At 43.2% G+C, this 22,996-nt stretch overlaps 1 protein-coding gene and 1 pseudogene across 1 annotated transcript; one reads left to right on the forward strand and one right to left on the reverse strand.

The window, feature by feature from the left end:
* The first annotated feature begins 1,245 nt into the window (after positions 1-1,245).
* Positions 1,246-8,374, forward strand: GCC1 (GRIP and coiled-coil domain containing 1). The gene is made up of 2 exons (XM_037836241.1): positions 1,246-2,709; positions 3,553-8,374. The coding sequence occupies exons 1-2, from the start codon at positions 1,678-1,680 to the stop codon at positions 4,846-4,848; spliced, it is 2,328 nt and encodes a 775-aa protein (XP_037692169.1). The 5' UTR covers positions 1,246-1,677; the 3' UTR covers positions 4,849-8,374.
* A 1,273-nt stretch (positions 8,375-9,647) lies between these two features.
* On the reverse strand, positions 9,648-10,370 carry LOC119535321 (annotated as a pseudogene).
* Between the last annotated feature and the right edge of the window lie 12,626 nt (positions 10,371-22,996).

The following is a 22,996-nucleotide window of genomic DNA, read 5'->3' on the forward strand; positions in this document are numbered from 1 at the left end:
AACAAGTTAGGTCAATTTTACATCTTTGGCTCTTTTATCAGCCCTGTTTCTCTCCATCCCTACTGTCATTGTCCTATTTTACTATCAACTCTTCCCTATGACTGAAAGAACCTCCTCACCCACCTCCTGCTCCTTGTATCTCCACCCTTCCATATAAGTTTTGCCAGTACTACCTTTGAGATTAAAATCCTTTGGTGTTATCCTATCACCCGAGATAAAATCTAAATTCCTTAATCTGGACCCCCACCTGTTGTGCCATCCTCATCTGTTGCCACCTATTTCACATAACCTAAGCTACTGTCTTGAGGTGACTCTTAATGCTTCCTGGGTGAGGCAGGCTTTCAGATGCCCCGGGGAGTCCTTGTGATCTTTTCCCTCTCCTGGAATGCCGGTTTCCTTCATCTCTAGTTAGATGGGCAATCACTACTCATCGTTCAAAACCAGTGTATTTTCCCCATTTTCTGCCTATCCTAGATGGGCCGCCCCTCTCTTCACTTCCAGTATTTATTGAATATATCTATAAATTCTGGTATGATAGCATGATTTGTGTTTGCGTATCAGGTTCCTCGCTAGATTGTGAGGGGCTTGGGTGCAGGGCCATGTCCCTTCACGGTGTTATCATCTGGAACAGCACTTGGTATGCTGAGTGTCAGACTGATTTGGATAGGATTCCTAAACTTACTAGCTTAGACGTGTTACTTAACCTCTCTGTGCCTCGTGTTTCCATATTGGTGAAACAAGCATTAATGACACAGAGTAGAATTATTGTAAACACTCGGTAGCAAAACTCTTGCGAGATTACTGGCATACACTGGGCACTCCGGATGGATCAATGCCCTGTATAAATATTTACTGAATTAACTCTGGAAGGGTACTAACAATTATTATACTATATGCCTATTAGGTGCCAAGCACTGTTGCTAGAAAGGGTTGTAGCTTCCGTGGTCAAAAAGCAAGTCTGTTGCACTTTAGGGGCACAGGTACTGGGCCTCAAATAGTAGGGACGCGTCGCCCCCTGTCGCTCGCTGATCGTAGCCCAAGGGGTAAGTTCAGGCGCCCTGACCTCACCAAACCAACATTACCCGGGTGTCCTCGACTTTGCTTTACTCCACCTTCCCAAGACGCTTCCTCTACCCTAAGCCCACCCGGTTCTCAACAAAACCCGCAGCCGCTGTTTGAAGTAGCCCCGCCCACCTGGCGTCCACCGGGGGCGGAGCCTGGGCGGCGTCCTGTCGTCACTTCCAGCAGAGTCGGAAGCGCCGCTGTCCGCGGGCCGCAGTGATTAGGAAGTCGGGATGGAACCGCGCTCAGCATAAGCCCGTGGCCGAGCCTGGGCCGAGGTGGCTGGGGGCGGCCCGGGCTGCTTTGGGTGGAGCGAGCAGGGGGCGCGGAGCGGCCTTCGGGTCAGTGCGGGCGAGCCCTGGCCGTTGCGCTCCTCTCGTGCGGGCGTCGGGGCCAGGACCCGCCCCCGTCCTCCCGGCCTGGAACACCGCCGGCGCGCCTGCCAACTTGCCCCGCCGCCCCTCATCCGGTCCTGGACAGTTGGGAAGAGCTGGTGTCCCGCCCGCAATCGGACAGCTCTCTCCCGGTGGCTTACAGTAGGCCCCCGCCCGCGTCTCCGCGGCTCTCTCCCGGGCTGCCAGAACGCTGACGTGGAGCAGCCCGCCCAGCACGCTCATGGAGAAGTTTGGGATGAGTTTCGGAGGCGGCCCGAGCAAGAAAGACCTGTTGGATACCATCGAGTCGCAGAAGAAGCAGCTTCTCCAGTACCAGGCACGGCTCAAGGATGTGGTCCGCGCTTATAAAAGCCTCCTGAAGGAGAAAGAGGCTCTGGAGGCCAGCATTAAAGTGCTGTCGGTGTCCCACGAGGCGGATTTGAGCCTCACAGGGGTCCAGCCTCCAGGCCTCACCTTTCCTGACTCTGTTGATGACCGGTGCTCCACCCACAGCGGTGATAGCACTGGGACTGCCACCAGCTTGGATACTGCGGCCAGTCTTACCAGTACCAAGGGTGAGTTTGGGGGAGAAGATGACAGATCGGTCCGCGGACCACCACCTGCAAAGTCCGAAGAGGCCAGCGGGTCAGAGAGTGGTGTTAGCAGTAGCAGTGGGGATGGGCCCCCTGCGGGTGGGGAGGCAGACAAACGACTGCACCAGCTCAAGACTCAGTTGGCTACTTTGACCAGCTCTTTGGCCACAGTCACCCAGGAGAAGTCCCGCATGGAGGCTTCTTACCTGGCTGACAAGAAGAAGATGAAACAGGACTTGGAGGATGCCAATAAAAAGGCAGAGGAGGAAAGGGGCCTTCTAGAGGGGGAAGTGAAGGGGCTGCAGGAGCAGATAGCAGAAACCAAAGCCCGACTTATCTCGCAGCAGCATGATAGGGCTCAAGAGCAGAGTGACCATGCCTTGATGCTGCGTGAGCTCCAGAAACTGCTGCAGGAGGAGAGGATCCAGCGCCAGGACTTGGAGCTCCGGCTGGAAGAGACCCGAGAAGCCCTGGTGGGGCAGGCGTATGCAGCTGATCAGATAGAAGGGTTCGAACTGCAGACCAAGCAGTTGACCCGTGAAGTGGAGATGCTGAAGGGTGAGCTGCAGGCTCTTCGAGATGAGAAAAATCAGCCAGACCCCCGGCTGCAGGAGCTTCAGGAAGAGGCTTCCTGCCTCAAGAGCCATTTTCAAGCTCAGTTGCAGCAGGAAATGAGGAAGGTAATTATACTCACCTCCTTCAAACATTAGTCATTAACCTGAAGTGGGAAAATAATAGGGTTTTCCCTCTGTTGGTAGTTAGATCTAAGTGGCTAGACTGGCATTTTTGATACTATCTGAAAAATTCCGCTAGTGAATCTCAGGAAATCCTGTTCTGCATGGTGTTGACAGTATCCACTGTCAGTGTTCAGCTTCCAACATGATATGGAATTCTCAGTGTAGGCTGGGTGGAAGCCAGGCAGCTCTGAGCTTCTGGGCATTGGCATCTTACCAGCTGTGTTCCAGGAACCAGTATAGTGACAACTGTTCAGTGAAGTATAGTGTGTAGGGGGACTGATGGGGGATAGAGATTTTCTCAGAAGAAACAACCTCTTGTAATTGCTTTTAGTCTAGGTTTGCCTGTTTTGGAAAGTTGTGCTATTTCATAGTGTATCCTTTCAGTATGGAGAGAGATCCAACTCAGTTTTGAACTTCTAGGACTATTGGAAGAGGGAAAAATATGATTTCTTAATAGGATTTGGGGATGCGCATAATAAGGAACAGGAACACACCATATGTGAGCTAGGTGTAAGATGGGAGGAAATGGAAGCACTAAAGCAGAACAGCAACAGATACACAAAGAAGCTTAATATTGCTTAGTATAATATGTGTCTGGGAACAGAACCTAACCAAGCCATAGGAACTTCTGTTAGCACCTGAATCTGCAGAAATATCCCATTCTCATTCTTGCCAGGCCATCCCAATCCTGTGACCCTTTTGTTCTCCTTTCTTGCTTCCTGGAAGTTTGCTATAGGGCTTTGTGGCTTTTCTGGATACATTTCTGTCTGTTCCCTTGTTTTGCAGACAGCCCTTGCAGAGGATCAACTCCGCCAGCAATCTCAGGTGGAAGAGCAGAGGGTGGCGGCCTTGGAGAATCAAATATCTGAGGTGTCTGAACTGCTGGGCACCTATGAGAAAGCCAAGCAGAAGGACCAGCTGACCATCCAGAAGCTGAAGGAGCGCATTCTGCAGCTAGACATGGAGAACAAGACGCTGGCTCTAGCTGCCTCCAGCCGGTCCCCTCTAGACAGCCATGGAGAGGAGCCCAGTCTGGATGTCAGTGTCCTGAAGGATAAGATGGAGAAGCTGAAGAGGCTGCTGCAGGTTGCAGCCAGGAAAAGCCAGATGACCCTGGACGTGGAGAAGCTCTGCGACCTGGAGATAATGCCCAGCTCGGAGGCTGCCGATGGGGAGAAGGCTACTGCGCTCTATTACCAGCAGGAGTTGAAACAGCTGAAGGAAGAGTTTGAGAGATACAAGATGAGGGCCCAGGTCGTCCTCAAGAGCAAGAGTACCAAAGATGGTAACCTGGCGAAGGATCTGGAAGAAGCCCAGGAACAGCTTGCAGAGCTAAAGGAGAAGTATATATCCCTGCGGCTGTCCTGTGAGGAGCTGGAGCGTCAGCACCAACAGGAGGCTGAGGCCCAGAGGCAGGAGCTGGCCCGCCTGCAGCAGCTCCACCGGCAGGAGCTGGAGCGGAGCCAGCTGGACTTCAGGGACCGCACGCTGAAACTGGAGGAGGAGCTGCACAAGCAGCGGGACCGCGCCTTGGCTGTGCTTGCCGAGAAGGACTTGGAGCTGGAGCAACTGCGTTCTGTGGCCTTGTCCTCTGGGCTGCCAGGACGCAGAAGCCCTGTGGGTGGCGGGGTTCTTGGAGACCCAGCTGACAAATCTACCTCGGATAGCCTGACCCAAGCCCTGCAGCTTGCTGCAGCCAGTGAGCCCACTTTCTTTCTGTACGCTGAGCAGTTGGCCCGCAAGAAGGTGGAGATCACATCGCTGAGGAAGCAGAAACACAGGCTTGAGGTCGAGGTGCATCAGCTGCAGGATCGGCTGCTGGAGGAGGGGGAGCGGCATCGTGAGGAGGTCGGAGCCCTGCAGAGCCACATCGAAAAGAACATCCGGGACCAGAGTAGGGAGGGAGCCAACCTGGAGTACCTCAAAAACATCATCTTCCGCTTCCTGACCTTGCCTGACATGCTGGGCCGCCAGCAGACACTCACAGCCATTCTGACTATCTTGCACTTCAGTCCAGAAGAGAAACAAGTGATAATGCGTCTCCCAGCCAGTGGTAGCTGGTGGCCTTCTGGCAAGAGATGATGCCATTTTCGCTGACTTCCGAGATTTCTGTGCCTCTTTCATGTGGGAAGGGGCAGGCTACGGTTTCTGCTGCCTCTGCCTCTTCTCTTATGTTATCATTTATTTCTTCACTGTATTGAACTGGGAGGAGTCTTCAGTGTGGGATGGGATTTTCTGCCACATGCCATTAATGCATCTGGGCTCTGGGGATACTGAAAGTGTTGGGATAGCATCTGCTGGTGCCATGTGTGTGTGTCTCCGAGTGTGAGGGGGGAGAGGTTGGGACTGAGAGGTGCAAAAGTTGGGGAAGTGGTGAGAATCTTTTAAAATAAAAATTTTTTTGGGGGGGACGTTTGTTTTAATACTATGCTCCTTGCTTAGAGCTAGGAGTAAATGTGACTCCACAGAGAGTTCAGGTAACTAATTTCTAAACAAGCCCTGAGATGCACATTGACCATTTACTCCATTTCATCACAATATGAATGTGTTCACTGCTGTCCCTATTCTCTGGGGACATAATTCCAGGCTGGAAAGGGCCAGCAAGCTTGAAATAGTGACAGATTGTCCGCTAGTCCAAAGGGTTAAGGAATAGTGAGTTTATATTGGAACTGGAAAGCTTGGTCTAGTTAGGGCCTGGGTGTGACCCAAGCAATCTAGACAAAACATGCCACTTATAACCATCCTGGAGAGGGCCCTGGGTACCATTTTGACTTTAAGAGAGTTCCTGAGTGACCTGCTTTGGGCCTGGATAGGGTTAAAATAGACCTCATACTGGCTCCTGCCTTAATCTGTCTGCCTAAGGTTGACCTGAAATTGTGAGTGGATGACTTCGCTGTCTTTTCCTCAGTGTTGTACTTTCATTAAGAAACAAAATCCTAGCTTCTTACTGAGAGGGTTTGGATTGGTAAGCTCTGATCCTGCCTTGGTACAAGGAACCAGTTCAGAGATTTGCTACCCTCTATTTCTGCCTCTGTAGGATAAGGAAGGAGGAGAAAGATTTGTTGCAAAGGATTCCGAAAGATTGCTGTCATCCTTACGGGAGAGTGATGGAAGTTTAGCTGTGGCTGTGCTGGGGTACTTCTGCCCTGTAACCAGCATTCTGGCTAAATCTCCATCTACTTGCAACCAGGGTGCTCATAGTGTACTGTAACCAGGGTATTTTGACCACCCCTTCAGAGGTAATAGAGTTTCAATCTACAGTCTTCATATTCCCACACACGTTACTGTAACTTTTCCTCCTTCCCAGGGGTTTCTTTTATTTGCTCTTGTATAAATAGATCCATTCTGCTCTTAAGGAAAGGTGGGACTCAGAAAATTTATGTCAAACAGTATCAGTTTCCCTATCTTTTCCTTTCCTCTGTATTCCCTTGCTGGTTATAGAGATCTCTGGATCCTAAATACTGATGGTTTCCCTTAACTGGACTACTATCTTTCTGTTTTTTCCCCATAGAGCTCTGTTTTCTGAGGGTTTGGGGTGCAGAAGATTTGGTTTAAACTTTCTGAGTGGGAGGGTAGGTGACCTTGAGTATCCACAGTGAATGGAGTTAATATAAGGGAAGTGATGTGTTCAAATGATAACATAAACCATGGAATCATTAACCCCGAGTGGCTTGACCTGCATCTTTCCTTAATGGTATGTATATCTAGACACAAACAGTATGAATATAAATGGTGAATGAAAGGATGGAAATATATTAATCCATGAACCTGAATCCAGGGAGGAATACCTTAGTGCTTCAGCTGCTTCAGTTCACAACACAAATTTCTTAGCCTTTGTGTGTGTATGTTTTGTGTAGGCAGCAACACTGGAAAAAGCTTTCTCATGGGTTTAGTGGGTGGACTTGAAACTTTTATAACTGCTTCAAACTCTGGAAGTAATCTGTTTATGAGTGTTTTAATCTGCATAGAATCAGGGTTTATGAATCCTGAAAAAGTTTGAGGACACCAAGATAACTAAATAATAATTATAGACTTTCCCTCAATTTCCTTACCTCTGTCTCCCTGAACGTTGATATTTTGTGGTTGTTGCTTTTTCTGGGTGGTTATGGACAGAATAGAAAGATCCATAGTCAATTGTGCTTATGACTTTTCAAAGGACACCAGACAGGCAAAAAAGGAAGTCAATTTCTGATTAATAATTTTAATAGTCTGGATGTAATTAAGGCTGTGAATGCCCCCAGCTGAAACTAGAAGACTTGGTTCCTCCCTACCCTTAATGTCACTTAGAGGCTAGAAAAAGACATCATTAATGCAGAGGTGTAAATTTAAAGCTCCTTATCTCTCTACCCTTCCCAAAAAGGTTTTCCAGTCATTTGACTGGTTTGTCTATGATAGAAACTCTAAGAAAGGAAAGGGAAAGAGACTGAAAGTAGAATTGAGATCAGAAGCAGAGAAAAATAAATTTTTCTTGGGCCTTGGTCCCAGAATGTTGATGGTATACAAGGTGTGTCAATTAGGTAAGACTGAACCTTATTTATTTCCTTGTTACTACACAAATCAGAGAAGGATTTATGTGAAAACAAGGTGGAGAGAGAAATTGACAGTAAGACAATCTGACCACCCAACTGTAAGGATTTTCTGCTTTCTCCCCCCCCCACCCCTCTTTTTGGGTACCTCCAATCTGAGGGATAAATATGTCCATATAGCACTCCCTTGCTGTAAGTCCCCACCTATTTACCCAGAACCTTAAGACTCTCTCAGGCTGCTGCTTCATGCTGTTTTCTTTAACTCTTGTCAATTGTGCCAGCCCCATGTTGAGCAATTTACATCCATTGTATTGTTCACTCCTCCGAGGTGTAGGAGGAGGTCTCTTTTGAGATGAAGAGAGAGACTAAGGCATTAAATTTGCCCAAGATCATTTAACTAGATGTCAGAACTGGGTGTGATTGACCCAGCCCAAAGCCCACATAATCTTGATGTGCTCCTGCTTCCTCAGGACCCAGGAGGGTCAGCGCATCTTTCAATACCTGTCTCTGTAGAGGATTTCTAGGGATGGCAAGACCAATCTCCAGGCTGAACTGGGCTGGTTCGAGTGGAAAGTCTCCAGCCTTCAGTTGCAGCCAGTTAAAGTTGCTACACAAGTTGAACAGGCAACTGGTTGTGCATAAGAGACCTAAAGCTGCTTTGTCCCAGTTTCTGAGGGCTAATTTTAGAACTCAGATCATTCTAACAAAATAAAAGGAGGGCTGGGTACCAACTCTTGCTACAATATGTTCCAACTGTTACTTGTGGTAAAGCTGGGGAAACAGCTTTGGGAATTGGAAACAGAACCCTAATGAATGGGCTGCTTTACCCAATTGTTAACCACCTTTCTTCCCTCCCCTCTATTCTGTTCCTCCACCTCCACCAGGCAGCCTGCTTATGCTAGATTGATGGTGTTTGGGGAAGGGAACTAGATTCAGACATTTCTGGGACCAGCTTTGTGACCTTGGCATACTAATTGTTCTACTTTGCAAATGCTGCCGGAATGCAAAACATCAGAAATGGATTGGCTTTTATAAAGGGGGTTTATTTGGTTATACAGTTATAGTCTTAAGGCCATAAAGTGTCCAAGGTAACGCATCAGCAATCGGGTACCTTCAGTGGAGGATGGCCAATGGTGTCCAGAAAACCTCTGTTAGTTGGGAAGACACATGGCTGGTGTCTGCTCCAGAGTTCTGGTTTCAAAATGGCTTTCTCCCAGAATGTTCCTCTCTAGGCTGCAGTTCCTCAAAAATGTCACTCTCAGTTGCTCTTGGGGCATTTTTCCTCTCTTAGCTTCTCCAAAGTAAAAGTCTGCTTCCAACGGCCATCTTCAAACTGTCTCTCATCTGTAGCTCCTCTCTTCCTAGCTCCTGTGCGTTCTTTCAAGTGTCCTTCTTGGCTGTAGCTCCTCTTCAAAATGTCACTCTCAGCTGCACTGAGTTCATTCTGTTTTGTCAGCTCATTTATATGGCTCCAGTGATTTAATTTAGACCCATCCTGAATGGGTGGGGTAACACCTCCAGGGAAATTATCCAATGAGAGTCATCACCCACAGTTGGGTGGGGCGCATCTCCACAGAAACACTCAAAGAATTACAGTCTAATCAACACTGATCCATCTGCCCACACAAGGTTACATCAAAGATAATGGTGTTTTGGGGGACACAATACATTCAAACCGGCACATTAATCTCTCTGAATTTAATTTTCTCATACTGGGAATAATACCTATTTAAGGATTATATCTTCAGATTAAAGAAAAAATAAGTACCTCGACAGCACAGGTACCTGGAACAAAGCAGGTGCTAAAGCACATCAGTTCCTTTTTTCCCAAGAATGTTAAGTTCCAGAATTGGAAGTCAAACTGAAGTCTTCTGGATTTAGCTCAGTGTTTCTTTTCTTTTCTTTTTTTTTGTAGTTTTGGACATACAAGTTTAATTATCTTCTAGACCATCCATATGTAACTATGTGGTAAATGGATGGGAACAAGGTTTACAAACTTAGAAGAGAGGCAGAAATTCATTTTTAGACCAATTTAGAGTTATATATTCACCAGATTAAGATTAGCCCACTTTTTAACAAAACTTTTTGCCACAAAAAACTATTTAAAATTGCTTGCCAGAAATTGTCTACATTATCTTTTAAAACATGATTTTTCCCACATTTCTTTAAATGTCAAGTTTTCTTTTAACAAATCTATCCAAAATACAAAAATTTCAATTTAGGACTTTTTATGTATGTAACAGAGTGCCTATCAGAATACCTTCCTCTAAGCCTAATGGTTTATACTGTCCCTTCCAAATGTTAAATTATCTTTTAATTAAGTTGTTATTCTCAAAGATATTCTGGAGAAAGAAATTATGAATTAAAATCTATAAATTCTTCTTCACTTCTGTTATAAAGTTTATCATCTAACTCATAGTAGTCTATCCACAGAGTAAGACTTAGTTTCTTGTTCTCCTTAGACATAAGATGATTGCAACTCATAAAGCAAGCTGGCTGCACTTTCTTTATTAACAGTTGTAACTGAGACAGGTCATTCTTTGATCTATACATTTTGACTAGTTTTAGCCTCCGAAGAAGGTCGTCTTTCTCCTCAACCTGCTTCACTGGTTTTGCTTTTTCTGCACTGAATCCTTGTTTGGGATGATTCTCATTCACAAAATCATTTTGGAGAGTAATGCATGACCCAAAATCAAGTGATTTAGAGTCACATGCATTGCAATTCTTGAAATATGTGCTTTTTTTCAAATTCACTGTGTGTGTGTTTAAAACTTTCATGAAATTCCAGTTTTCTTCTGTTGAAGCTGCTGGTTTCTTCCAAGTCTGATCATTTTCTTCATTCTCAACTTTAAGACGTTTTACCATGCTGTATGAGGAATTAAATGAAGATCTTGTCTTCCTTAATCGTTCTCTAAGTGTTGTGCTCGTGGGTTGTTGCCTGGAACTAGTGGTATGGGGAGACTGATTCCCACATGCCTGTGGTGTGCTAGGTAATATCACAGCTGAATCTGATGGACTTTCCATTTTGCAGATGAAATCTTGGTTTACCTCTGCCAGCCAACTGCCACCCTCTGCCATTCCCAGAATGCGTGCTTAGTGTTTCTTAACCACAAATATTTCTGTAAACAAAAGGAAAAATAACTATCTTTTATATAGTTCCTGCTGTGAAACAGACTGCTAACATTTCTTACATTATTTTACTTAATTCTCACAGTCACCTTGTAAACCATCTTGTTGCAGATGAGGAAATTTAGCCCTGGCAAGTTGAAATGTATTGGCCAAGACCAAGAACCAGTAATGATAAAACCTGGATTCAAACTCAACGATTATCTGAACCAAATGCTGCATCTGTGCTGTCTCCCAGTAGAGGGCAACACGGAATACTGAAAAAGTATTGCTCACAGAGAAATTTATGGGGCTGTTTCTGGCATGGGCTGGGGAAGAAGAGGTGCTTGTCCACGTAGTCCTCTCTTCTGTGGCAACAGACTTCCTTGTGATTTCTCAGAAGCCTTCCACTTCCCTAGCAGCAGAGCTCTTTCTCATTATGAAAATTCTGAAATACACTTTTTTACAAGTCGGTTTTATCTGAGTTTGTTTAGTGTCAGCCGTTTTTTTTTTCTGGAATACAGATCTTTTAGATAACATAAATATCAGAGGTTCTGAGTCATCTGAGTCACTTAGAGGCTGGTGGCCATAAGGAGGAAACCCTGTCCCATGACTTTAACAAGCAGCCCAACTCTGGTTCAGTGTAAATTCGTCCATCCATATGGTCTACCTTCAAGAGACCAAAAGTATATCTGCATGTCATATATCTGAGAGAATGAATCAGAAGACTGATAACACTTTATGCTAATAGGCATTTAAAAAATGTAGATTATACATAAATTTTTTTATATTATCTGAGACTGTGTTATCAAATGTCAAAGTATTTTGGGGGGTAGTATTTAGAGTTAGGGTTTTTGTCTTTCCCTTAGTTCAACAGCCACCAGGCTTCTGAAAATGAAGCCTCAGTCTAGATAACTTCACAGGCCCCCAGGGGATGTCCTGCCATCATGACCTGTTTGCTCCACTGGGACATCTGCCCAGCATGGAGCCTCAGCCAGCTCAGATGAGGTTCAAAGGAGTCTGGAGACCAGGCTGCTTTGGTTTGGTGTTTTGTTTGTGAATGCCTACATTGTATCATTGTATCACCTGGTAAATTTAAGTATTTTCAAATCTGGGAACTCCAGGCACATTGGCGGCCCCTAGTGTTCCCTCCTCCTCATCCCCCACCCCTTAGTATTATGGTCCTATCCTTTAAGTCTCAGCTGAAATGTCATTTCCTCCATGCTTATTTTCCTAGGGATGGTCATGTACCTTCTCCTATGAGGTCCCTCTATACTTTGTGCATTCTATCTTGGACGCAGAAGTGATTGCCTTGTAGAGTCATTGTAAAATTTACTTCTCTGTCTCTCCTTGACTACCCTATAAATCCCTCAAGATCATGCCCCATGCTCTATTTTTTGTACTCACAGGACTTTTTACAATCTTGCACATTGTAAATGCCCATTAAGTGATGGCTGAATGAATGAATGTAAAACTAGAAAATGCCAGTCTTGTGACTTCAGAGTGACAGATTGAATTTTTGATAGTATTGCTTTCTCTAACTGTGCTTCTTTCTTCCTGGCTTTCTCTCTAGCCATTTTGGTGGATGTGCTTTATTTTTCTGTCTCTGGGGAATATAACTGAAATTGACCTTAGGTAAAATAGCTTCCCTTGGTTGTTAGATGAGTTGGGGAGCTAGTCCTGATCCCACCAGGGAATTCTCTTCAGTTATTAGTAGGATCACTGAGAGTACTGTAAGTCTCGGGCACAAAGCCAAACGATGGACCTCAGGTCTTAACTCTTGTTGCAGATTTCAGCAGTAAGCTTCTCGTCAAGGTGTCCTTGTACTTGAGAGGTGGTGGGGTCTGTAGGAGAATAGACACCTCCATTACCTGATCTCTCAAGAGGGTCAAAAATCTTTTCTTCTGCCTTCACATTCTTCTATGGTTGTGGCAAAGTTCTTGGAGAATGAAACTTTGGCCTCTTTCTGCTGCCTAGACCTAGTCATAAAAAGGCTGATTCCTTTCTTAGAGTTAAAACTTGGTTCTTTACCCAGCACCCAACTTCTGTATAGGGAACTAACCAAAATATGCTTGCCTGGCATGAGGGAAGAGTTGCGAATGATACTATTTTTCTTTTCCTACCAGATCTTAGCAGGGGAGCACTCTGGGATCCCTTCTATCCCCTTGGTCAGTAAGTAGGTATCATGGAAGCCAGGGAGTCGAGGAGTCCAGTGATAGATATGGAAGGAAACAGCATTTTTGATTAACAGTGAATCATACTTTGGAGATATCTGGGGTCAACATTACTCATGTCAGTAGTCCCTGGTCATTCAGCCCTCAGGATGGCTCAGGCCATGTCTGGATGTTGTAGAAGCCAGACTTCTGGATCTTTTCCAAGATGAGGTGGCAGACTTGGTCAAGAGACCTAGGTAATCAGAGCCTAATCCAACAACCTGAATTGATTCTCTAACCTCAGTTGAGTGTTGCTGTTGCCACACCTCTCTCCACTTGTTTCTCTATTTCATCCCTTTTACTTCTATATGAATTACAGTTTCTACCCTGAAGTTGCTTACTTCATTCACACAGCATGTTCATCCAAACTGTAATACCCAAAAGACTACTGAAAGTGGGATGATTGATGGGTCGAATGAATGCAGGGAGTGATCCAGAGTGTTCAAGAAAGGCAATGAATCATGATGTGACCTTCATCAAGTGACTTCGGGTGGGGAAGTGCATCCTACACAGAAGAAAAGCATGGACCAAAAGCCTGACTATTCAAGCCCTTTGTAGATGTGATTGAGGGAGGGTGACATTTATGGAATCACAGAATGTTTGACCTGAAGAAGATGTTGGAGTTGGTGGTATGGGTTGAATTGTATCTCCCCAAACTATATATTCAATTCCTAATCCCACCTCATACCCCAGAACCTGGGAAAGTGACATTCTTCAGAAATAGGTTCTTTGTAGATGAAATCAAGTTAAGATGAGGTCATATTGAATTAGAGTGGGCTCTAAACCCAATGACTGGTGTCCTTGTAAGAAGGCCATGTGAAGACACAAGAGAACAACATTGATGACAGAGATGGGGATTAGGGTGTGTTCCAGTTTGCTAATGCTCCTGTTATGCAAAACACCGGAAAATGGATTGGCTTTTATAAAGGGGTTTTATTTGGTTACAAAATTACAGTCCTAAGGCCATAAAAGTGTCCAAACAAAGGCATCAACAGTAGGGTACCTTCACTGAAGAACAACTGATGGCATCCAGAAAACCTCTGTTAACTTGGAAGGTGCATGGCTGGTGTCTCCTTGCTCCCAGGTTGCATTTCAAAATGGCATTCTCCAAAATGTCAGTGTCAGCTTTCCATGGCCCTCTAAGCTGCAGCTTCTCTGAGGTCCTTCTGTTTGTGAGCTCTTTCATAGGATTCCAGTGATGAAATCAAGACCCACTCTGAATGGGCAGGCCCCATATCTCCATGGAAATAATCGAGTCAAATGTTTCACTCACAGTTGAGTCACATCTCTATGGAAACAAACAAGAGGTCACACCCCAATCAGAAAGATTAATCAATCATAATACATCCAAACTGGCACAGGGTGATTCATCTATAATCCAAGGAATGCCACAGAGCACCAGCAACCACCAGAAGCTAGGAGAAAGGCATGGAATAGATCTTCTAGTCCCCAGAAGGAACCAACCCTTAATTTCAGACTTCCAGATTCTAGAACTGTTAGAGAATAAGTTTGTGTTGTTTTAAGTTCCCCTCCCCCCTAAGTTTGTGAGTATTTTTTATGCAGCCCTAGAAAACTAATGTATTTGGTCATGCTCCTCCATTTACAGGAGAGGAAACCAAGACCCACACAGGACAAATTGACTCTATCACAAATTATGGCTTAAGAGAGACATTGAGGCTCTTGCCCAGAGTGATGAGTAGTGGCTGGACTGTGGGCCGAATGGATTTTGCACTTTTGGCCTGGGCAAGCAGAATAGCAGTAAACACTGTGGAAGGGGGACAGTGAGGGCTGCAGCTGGGGCTGCAGGCCACAGCTCCATGGATGTGAGAACTTTCCTCCTCTCCTGCTGCTGCTCCTGGGTCTTTTAAAGAGTTACAAGAAGGGAAGGAGGAGGGACCTGGTAGGTTGGTGCTATTGATTTGACAGGCTAAAGGTAACTTTCCCAGGAACTCCCATCCATGAATACTAGTATTTATGGACCTAATTTTTTTAAATGCAATTTTATTGATATATATTCACATAACATACAATCATTCAAAATGGTGCAATCAGTTCACAGTATCGTCATATAGTAGTGCATTCATCGCCACAATCTTTGAACATTTTCATTACCCCCAAAAGTAAAATAAAAGTTTCCAAAACATCCCCTTACTCTCCTTCCCCCTTTTTAAAATAGTTTTATTGAGATATATTCACCCACCTTAAGTCATCCACAGTGTACAATCGATTATTTACAGCACTGTCATACATTTGTGCATTCATCACCAGAATCAATTACGGAAAATTTTCCTCACTCCAAGATAAAAAAGAAAAAAAAAGAAAAAAAGAACACCTAGTTCTTTCCATCCCCTCCATCCCACCCTATTCTTCATCTAACTTTTGTCCCCATCTCTCCACTCAACTGTCCATACACTAGATAAAGGGAGTGCAAGCCACAAGGTTTTCACAATCACACAGTCACACTGTGCAAGCTACAAAGTTATATAATCATCTTCAAGAATCAAGGTCGCTGGGTGCAGTTCGACAGCTTCAGGTATTTCCCTCTAGCCATTCCAACACACTAAAAACTGTAAGGTGATATCTATATAGCACATAAGAATACCCTCCAGAGTGACCTCTCGACTCCATTTGAAATCTCTCAGCCAACCTGGGAGTCATCAACATGGAATCTTGATGGAATTTCCAGCCTGCCGGCTTCCCCTGGGGAATTCAGACTCAGGACTTCAATATCACCTTTACCAGAATTTCTAGCCTGTGGTCTGCCCCATGGAATTCAGACTTGCCAGTGCCCATGGTTGCATGAACCAGTTATTTAAATAAATCTCATATTTATATCCTGTTTATTCTGTTTCTTTTTGAGAACTCTGATACAGCAGTGGTGGTGAGAGTGGGTATGTGGAGGTAGGGCAGATACAGTAGATTAGCTCATTAAACATTTGTTCCAATCTCCTTTTGCTGTGCTTTCCTGAAATGCAGTGACTAGGAAGATAACATTTCTTGGTTCTCCTTGCAACTAGGATTCCAGAGGCAATTGAGGTTCCATCAGAGATGAGAATTAGGAACTGAGTAAGTGGAGAGAAAGTGGGCATGCCAGGCTTCCATTTTTCTGGTGTGGCTCTTACAGGAACACATGGGTCTGGAGCCTGCAGGTGCTGTGTCTTCCTGTTCTCCAGGTCATAGTGAAGGGGCTGCGACCCTGAACTCTGCAGTTGGCACTCCAACTTCCTGATGGTGGCAGAGGTCAGGGCCCTTGGTGAGCTGCATCTGCATTGTTTTCTGGGAATCATTTCTCCAGGCTCAACTAGGAGCCTACTCCTCTGAACCTCTCAATGATTTTGTAAGCACCTGTGTTTGGATGTATGATGTACCCCAAAATACCAAGTTCTTTAATGCAGTCTTGTGGGTGCCAAAGTATTAGTGTTGATTAGGTTGGAATCCTTTGATTGAGTGTCTCCATGGAGATGTGGCTCAATCAATTGTTGGTGAAATGTTTGATTGAATTATGTCCATGGAGATGTGGGCCCCACCCATTCAAGGTGGGTCTTGATTTAATCACTGGAGTCTTATAAAAGAGCTCACAAACAGAGCTCAGAGCAGCTGAGAGAGATATTTTGGAGATAGCAGTTGAAAGTTGACTTTTGCTGACACTTTGGAGATGTTAGCCCAGTGTTTGCTCCAGAGAAGCTAAGAGATGACAAAGTGCCCCAAGAGCAACATTTTGAAGAACACACAGGAGCTGAGAGAGGAGCTGGAACACAACCCGGGATCAGCAGAAGCCAGCCACATGCCTTCCCAGCTAACAGAGGTTTTCTGGCTGCTATTGGCCTTCCTTCAGTGAAGGTGTACTCATTTGATGCCTTAACTTGGACATTTTCATGGCCTTTGGACCATAAATTTGTAACCAGATAAGCCCCCTTTATAAAAGCCAATCCATTTCTGGTATTTTGCAAGACAGCAGCATTAGCAAACCGGAACAGCACCCAAGGCCCTTTGTGAAATGCCTTCTGTGCAAAAAATGAAAACAAAACAGAACAAACAACAGGTAAGCATGTTTCTCTTTACTCCTGACTGGTTTACAGTGGATGAATACTCATTCCCTTTCCTGGGAAAGAAGGACTAGTGGGAGCAAAAGTGCAAGACAGAGAGGCCCTGGGAGGGCATGGCTTGGAAGAGGGACCCACTTGCAAGTCCCAGGGACCATACGCCAATACCAAGGACTTGTGGGTCAGCAGCAGAGACAAACTGTGGTGAGACTGAACTGAAGCATTAGACTATTGCAACAGCTTTAAATCTCCAGGAACACCTGGGAGATTTGATTATTAAAGCCGCCCTCCCTCCCTAACTACTCAGACACACGCCCCCCATTCAGGGCAGGCAGCACCAACTACACATGCAAACTTGGTGCACCAGTTGGACCCCACAAGACTCACACCCCCACTCACCACAAAGACAAAGTTGGGGAGAACTGGCTTGAGGGGAATAGGTGGTTTGTGGATGCCACATGATGGTTAGAGAGTGTACTCCATCAAGCTGTAGATCTGACAAATTAGAGACAAGTGTTTGAATCAGTCTACATATCCTAAAAGAACCTTATCAAGTTAAGCAAATGCCAAGAGGCCAAAAGCAACAGAAAATTTTAAAGCATATGTAAAAACCAGAAGATATGGATAACACAAATCCAAACACCCAAATCAAAAGAGCAGAGGAGACACAGTACTTGGAGCAATTAATCAAAGAACTAAAGACAATCAATGAGAGCATGGCACAGAATATTAAGGACATGAAGAAGACCCTAGAAGAGCAAAAAGAAGAAATTGAAAGAGTAAATGAAAAATTAGATGATCTTATGGAAATAAAAGAAACTGTCAACCAAATTAAAAAGATTCTGGATACTCATAGTACAAGACTAGAGGAAAGTGAACAGTGAGAACCTCAAGGACTACAGAGCGGCAAATGAAAGAACAAAAGAAAGAATGGGGAAAAAATTGAAAAAATTGAAATGGACCTCAGGGATATGACAGATAATATAAAATGTACAAATATAAGAGTCATTGGTGTTCCAGAAGGGGAAGAGAAGGGTAAAGGTCTAGAAAGACTATTCAAAGAAATTATTGAGGAAAACTTCCCAAATCTTCTAAACACCATAAATACACAAATCATAAATGCCTGGCAAACTCCAAATAGAATAAATCCAAATAAACCCACTCTGAGTCAAATACTGAAGAGAAGGAGCAAGTTCTGAAAGCAGCAGGAGAAAAGCAATTCACCGCTTACAAAGGAAACAGCATAAGACTAAGTTGTGACTACTCAGCAGCCACATGGAGGCGAGAAGGCAGTGGCATGACATATTTAAAATTCTGAGAGAGAAAAATTGCCAGCCAAGAATTCTTTGTTCAGCAAAACTCTCCTTCAAATTTGAGAGAGAGCTTAAGTTTTTCACAGACAAATAAATGTTGAGAGAATTTGCTAACAATAGACCTGCTCTACTTGAGATACTAAAGGGAGCCCTACTGACAGAGAAACAGAGAAAGGAGAGAGAGAGATGGAGAAAGGTTCAGTACTAAAGGATTCAGTATGGGTACATTAAAAGACCTTAAGAGAGACAGGGAAAAAAATATATCTGACAAACATAAACCAAAGGATAGAATGACAGATTCAAGAAATGCCTCCTCAGTAATAACACTGAATGTAAATGGATTAAACTCCCCGATTAAAAGATATAGATTGGCAGAATGGATCAAAAAATATGAACTATCAATATGATGCATTCAAGAGACTCATCTTAGACACAGGGACACAAAGAAATTGAAAGTGAAAGGATGGAAAAGAAATATTTCATGCAAGCTACAGCCAAAAGAAAGCAGGAGTAGCAATATTAATCTCAGATAAAATAGAATTTAAATGTGAGGATGTTATGAGAGACAAAGAATATGCTAATACTACATACTAATAAAAGGGGAAATTCAACAAGAAGAAATAACAATCATAAATGTTTATACACAATCAAGGTGCCACAAAATACATGAGATAAACACTGGCAAAACTGAAGGAAGCAATTGATATTTCCACAATAATTGTGGGAGACTTCAATACATCACTCTCTCCTATAGATAGATCAACAAGACAGAAGACCAATAAGGAAACTGAAAACCTGAACAATCTGATAAATGAATTTGATTTAACAGACATGTATAGAACATTACATCCCAAATCACCAGGATACACATTCTTCTTTAGTGCTCATGGGACTTTCTCCAGAATAGATCATATTCTGGGACATAAAACAAGCCTCAATAAATTAAAAAAATTTTAAATTATTCAAAGCACATTCTTTGACCACAATGGAATACAATTAGAAGTCAATAACCATCAGAGACTTAGAAAATTCACTAATACCTGGAGGTTAAACAACACACTCCTAAACAATCAGTGGGTTAAAGAAGAAATAGCAAGAGAAATTGCTAAATATATACAGACGAATGAAAATGAGAACACAACATATCAAAACCTATGGAATGCAGCAAAAGCAGCACTAAGGGGGAAATTTATAGTGCTAAATGCATACATCAAAAAGGAAGAAGGAGCTAAAATCAAAGAACTAATGAAGCAACTGAAGAAGCTAGAAAATGAACAGCAAACTAATCCTAAACCAAGTAGAAGAAAAGAAATAACAAGGATTAAAGCAGAAATAAATGACATAGAGAATAAAAAAAACAATAGAGAGAATAAATAACACCAAAAATTGGTTCTCTGAGAAGATCAACAAGATTGACAATCCCCTAGCCAGAATGACAAAATCAAAGAGAGAAGACATATATAAACAAAATAATGAATGAGAAAGGTGACATTACTGTGGATCCCGAAGAAATTAAAAAAATTATGAGAGCATACTATGAACAACTGTATGCCAACAAACTGGATAATGTAGAGGAAATGGGTAATTTCCTGGAAACATATGAACAACCTAGACTGACCAGAGAAGAAACAGAAGACCTCAACCAACCCATCACAAGCAAAGAGATCCAATCAGTCATCAAAAAGCTTCCCACAAATAAATGCCCAGGGCCAGATGGCTCCACAGGGGAATTCTACCAAACTTTCCAAAAAGAAATGACACCAATCTTACTCAAACTCTTTCAAAACATTGAAGAAAATGGAATACTACCTAACACATTTTATGAAGCTAACATCAATCTAATACTCAAACCAGGCAAAGATGCTACAAAAAAGGAAAACTACAGGCTAATCTCCCTAATGAAGATAGAAGCAAAAATTCTCAACAAAATACTTGCAAATTGAATCCAAAGATACATTAAAAAAATCATACACCATGACCAAGTGGGGTTCATTCCAGGCATGCCAGGATGCTTCAACATAAGAAAATCAATGTATTACAACACATTAACAAATCAAAAGAGAAAAATCAAATGATCATCTCAATAGATGCCGAAAAAGCATTCGACAAAACCCAACATCCCTTTTTGTTAAAAACACTTCAAAAGGTAGGAATTGAAGGAAACTTCCTCAACGTGATAAAGAGCATATATGAAAAACCCACAGCCCACATGGTACTCAATGGTGAGAGACTGAAAGCCTTCCCTCTAAGATCAGGAACAAGACAAGGATGCCCACTGTCACCATTGGTATTCAACATTGTGCTGGAAGTGCTAGCCAGGGCAATCCGGCAAGACAAAGAAATAAAAGGCATCCAAATTGGAAAGGAAGAAGTAAAACTGTCATTGTTTGCAGATGATATGATCTTATATCTGGAAAACCCTGAGAAATTGACGATACAGCTACTAGAGCTAATAAACAAATTTAGCAAAGTAATGGGATACAAGATTAATGCACATAAGTCAGTAATGTTCCTATATGCTAGAAATGAACAAAGTGAAGAGACACTCAGGAAAAAGATACCATTTTCAATAGCAATTAAAAAAATCAAGTACCTAGAAATAAACTTAACCAAAGATGTAGAAGACCTATACAAAGAAAACTACATAACTCTACTAAAAGAAATAGAAGCAGACCTTAAAAGATGGAAAAATATTCCATGTTCATGGATAGGAAGGCTAAATGTCAGTAAGGTGTCAATTCTACCCAAACTTATCTACAGATTCAATGTAATCCCAATCAAAATTCCAACAACCTACTTTGCAGACTTGGAAAAGCTAGTTATCAAATTTATTTGGAAAGGAAAGATGCCTCGAATTGCCAGAAACACTCTAAAAAAGTGCAAGAGAGCTTGGTGTGCTGAGTAGGTGTTGACAGCAGAAGCATGGCTGGGGAGGAGACTGGAAAGGTGTGTGGCAGCCAGGCCAAGGATCAAGTCTTCTGCTTGAAAGTGGTTGGAATTTATCCTAAAGGCTCTGCCTTTTAACCTGGAGGGTTTTAATCTTTGAGTTGATATATCAAACTCATTTATCAGTAAATTCAATCTGACAGCAGTATGGAGACTAGATTTGAGCATAGAAAGATTGCAGCTAGAGAGGCTGGACAGGAGAACATACTGCGGTAACTGAGACAATAAATGTTTAGGACCCATGCTAGCATGTTGTGCTGGTTTGAATCTGTTATGTACCCCAGAGAAGTCTATGTTCTATTAATCCAATCCTGTGTGGGCAGACCTATTGTGGGTGGAACCTTTAGATTAGGTTGTTTCCATGGAGATGTGACTTGCCCACTCAAGGTGGGTCTTAGTTCCCTTGCTGGAGTCCTCTATGAGAGATAAAAGGCAGAGGCATTTTGGAGAGAGCTCAGAGAAGCTGAGAAAGAAAACGCCCTAGGAGAAAGCCATTTTGGAACCAGAACCCAGGAAAGGAAGGACCAGCAGACGTCGCCATGTACCTTCCCATGTGACAGAGGAACCTGGATGCCATCAACCTTTCCTCAGAGAAGGTATCTACCTCCTGATACCTTAATTTGGACATTTTCATGGCCTTAGAACTGTAAACTTGCAACCTAATAAATCCCCATTGAAAAAGCCAAACCCATTTCTGGTATATTGCATTCCGGCAGTTTTAGCAAACGGAAACACATGGGATGTAGATATTTGAGAGCTATTTGGAAAATAGAATTGACAGAACTTGGTTGAGTGGATGCAGGCTTTGAGGAAGAGAGCCAAGATAACTCCCAGGTTCCAACTTGAGCAGCTGGGCAAGGGGTGGCACCCATCTCAGAGAGGAAATACAGAAGTGGGAAAGATGATGACTTCAGGGTGGGGTATATTAAGTCTGGGGCACATCTGGGTGGAGATGGAAATATAGTTTGGCAACTCGAGCACAGCTTAGTGTAGAGATAAAGATTTGGGGTCAGCAGTGTGATATAACCATTTGTGTGGATGAGATTACTCAGGGGGATGTACAGAGTGGAGAGAAGTGGCACCTCCCCCCTTGAAAAAACTTTTTGGAAATAATTTCGTATTTACTGAAGTGTTTCAAGAACAGTACAAAGAATACCCATATGCCTTTAACAAGACTCATCTATTGTTAACATTTTGTTCCATTTGCCTTATCACTAGTTCTCTATGCAGATATGTGTTTTTTTCTGAACCTTTTGAGAGTAAATTGTATACATTACAGCCCTTTACTCATGCATACTTTAGTAGGTATTTCCTAAGAACTAGGATATTCTCTTATATAACCACAGCATAGTTATCAATTTGGTAAATTTAACATTGATGTAATTCTATTCTCTATTCCAATTTGTCAATTAACTCAATAGTGCCCTTTATAGCATACTTTTCCTCTCCAGTACAGTATCCTGTCTAGGATCATGTTTTGCATTTAGTTGTCATGTCCCTTCAGTCTCCTTTAGTCTTGAACAGTTCCTCAGCTTTTCATTGTCTTTTATGACATTTGACAGTTTTGAAGACTACAGCCCATCCTACCCCCCTTTTAAAATATTATGTTCCCCATTTGGGGTTTGTCTGATGCTTTCTCATTCTCTTCCAGAATATTTATAAATGATATTATGTTCTTCTCAGGGCATCACATCCAAAAGCAAATGATATCTATCTGCCACTCATTGGTGAAGTTAATTTTGATCACTCAGTCGAGGTGTTGTCTGATTTCTTCACTGTTCAGTTAATATTTTTGGCCTTGATATGGATAAATAATCTATGGGGAGATACTTTAAGTCCATGCAAATATCCTGCTCCTCATCAAAATCCACCCCCTGCCCTGATTTACCATCAACTGATGATGAGATGAAGTGGGAGAAGTGGGAGAAGTAGACTAGGGTAGATCACGGAAGGCCTTGCAACTATAATAAGGAGTTTGGGTTTTATTCAAATAGTTATATGAAGCCATTTAAAACAGGGGCACTATATTCTGGTTTACCCTTCAAAAACTCCCTCTGGCTCTGTTTAAAGGGCTGATTGGAAGG

Source organism: Choloepus didactylus, chromosome 5, assembly GCF_015220235.1.
Source record: "Choloepus didactylus isolate mChoDid1 chromosome 5, mChoDid1.pri, whole genome shotgun sequence".
Classification (NCBI taxonomy): Eukaryota; Metazoa; Chordata; class Mammalia; order Pilosa; family Megalonychidae; genus Choloepus; species Choloepus didactylus.

What these genes read in the sequence shown, in the direction of transcription:
- GCC1 (XM_037836241.1), top strand. Translation starts at nt 1,678, where the DNA reads ATGGAGAAGTTTGGGATGAGTTTCGGAGGCGGCCCGAGCAAGAAAGAC. An exon ending in TGCAGCAGGAAATGAGGAAG is followed by an intron (nt 2,710 to 3,552) that starts GTAATTATACTC and finishes CTTGTTTTGCAG; the next exon opens with ACAGCCCTTGCAGAGGATCA.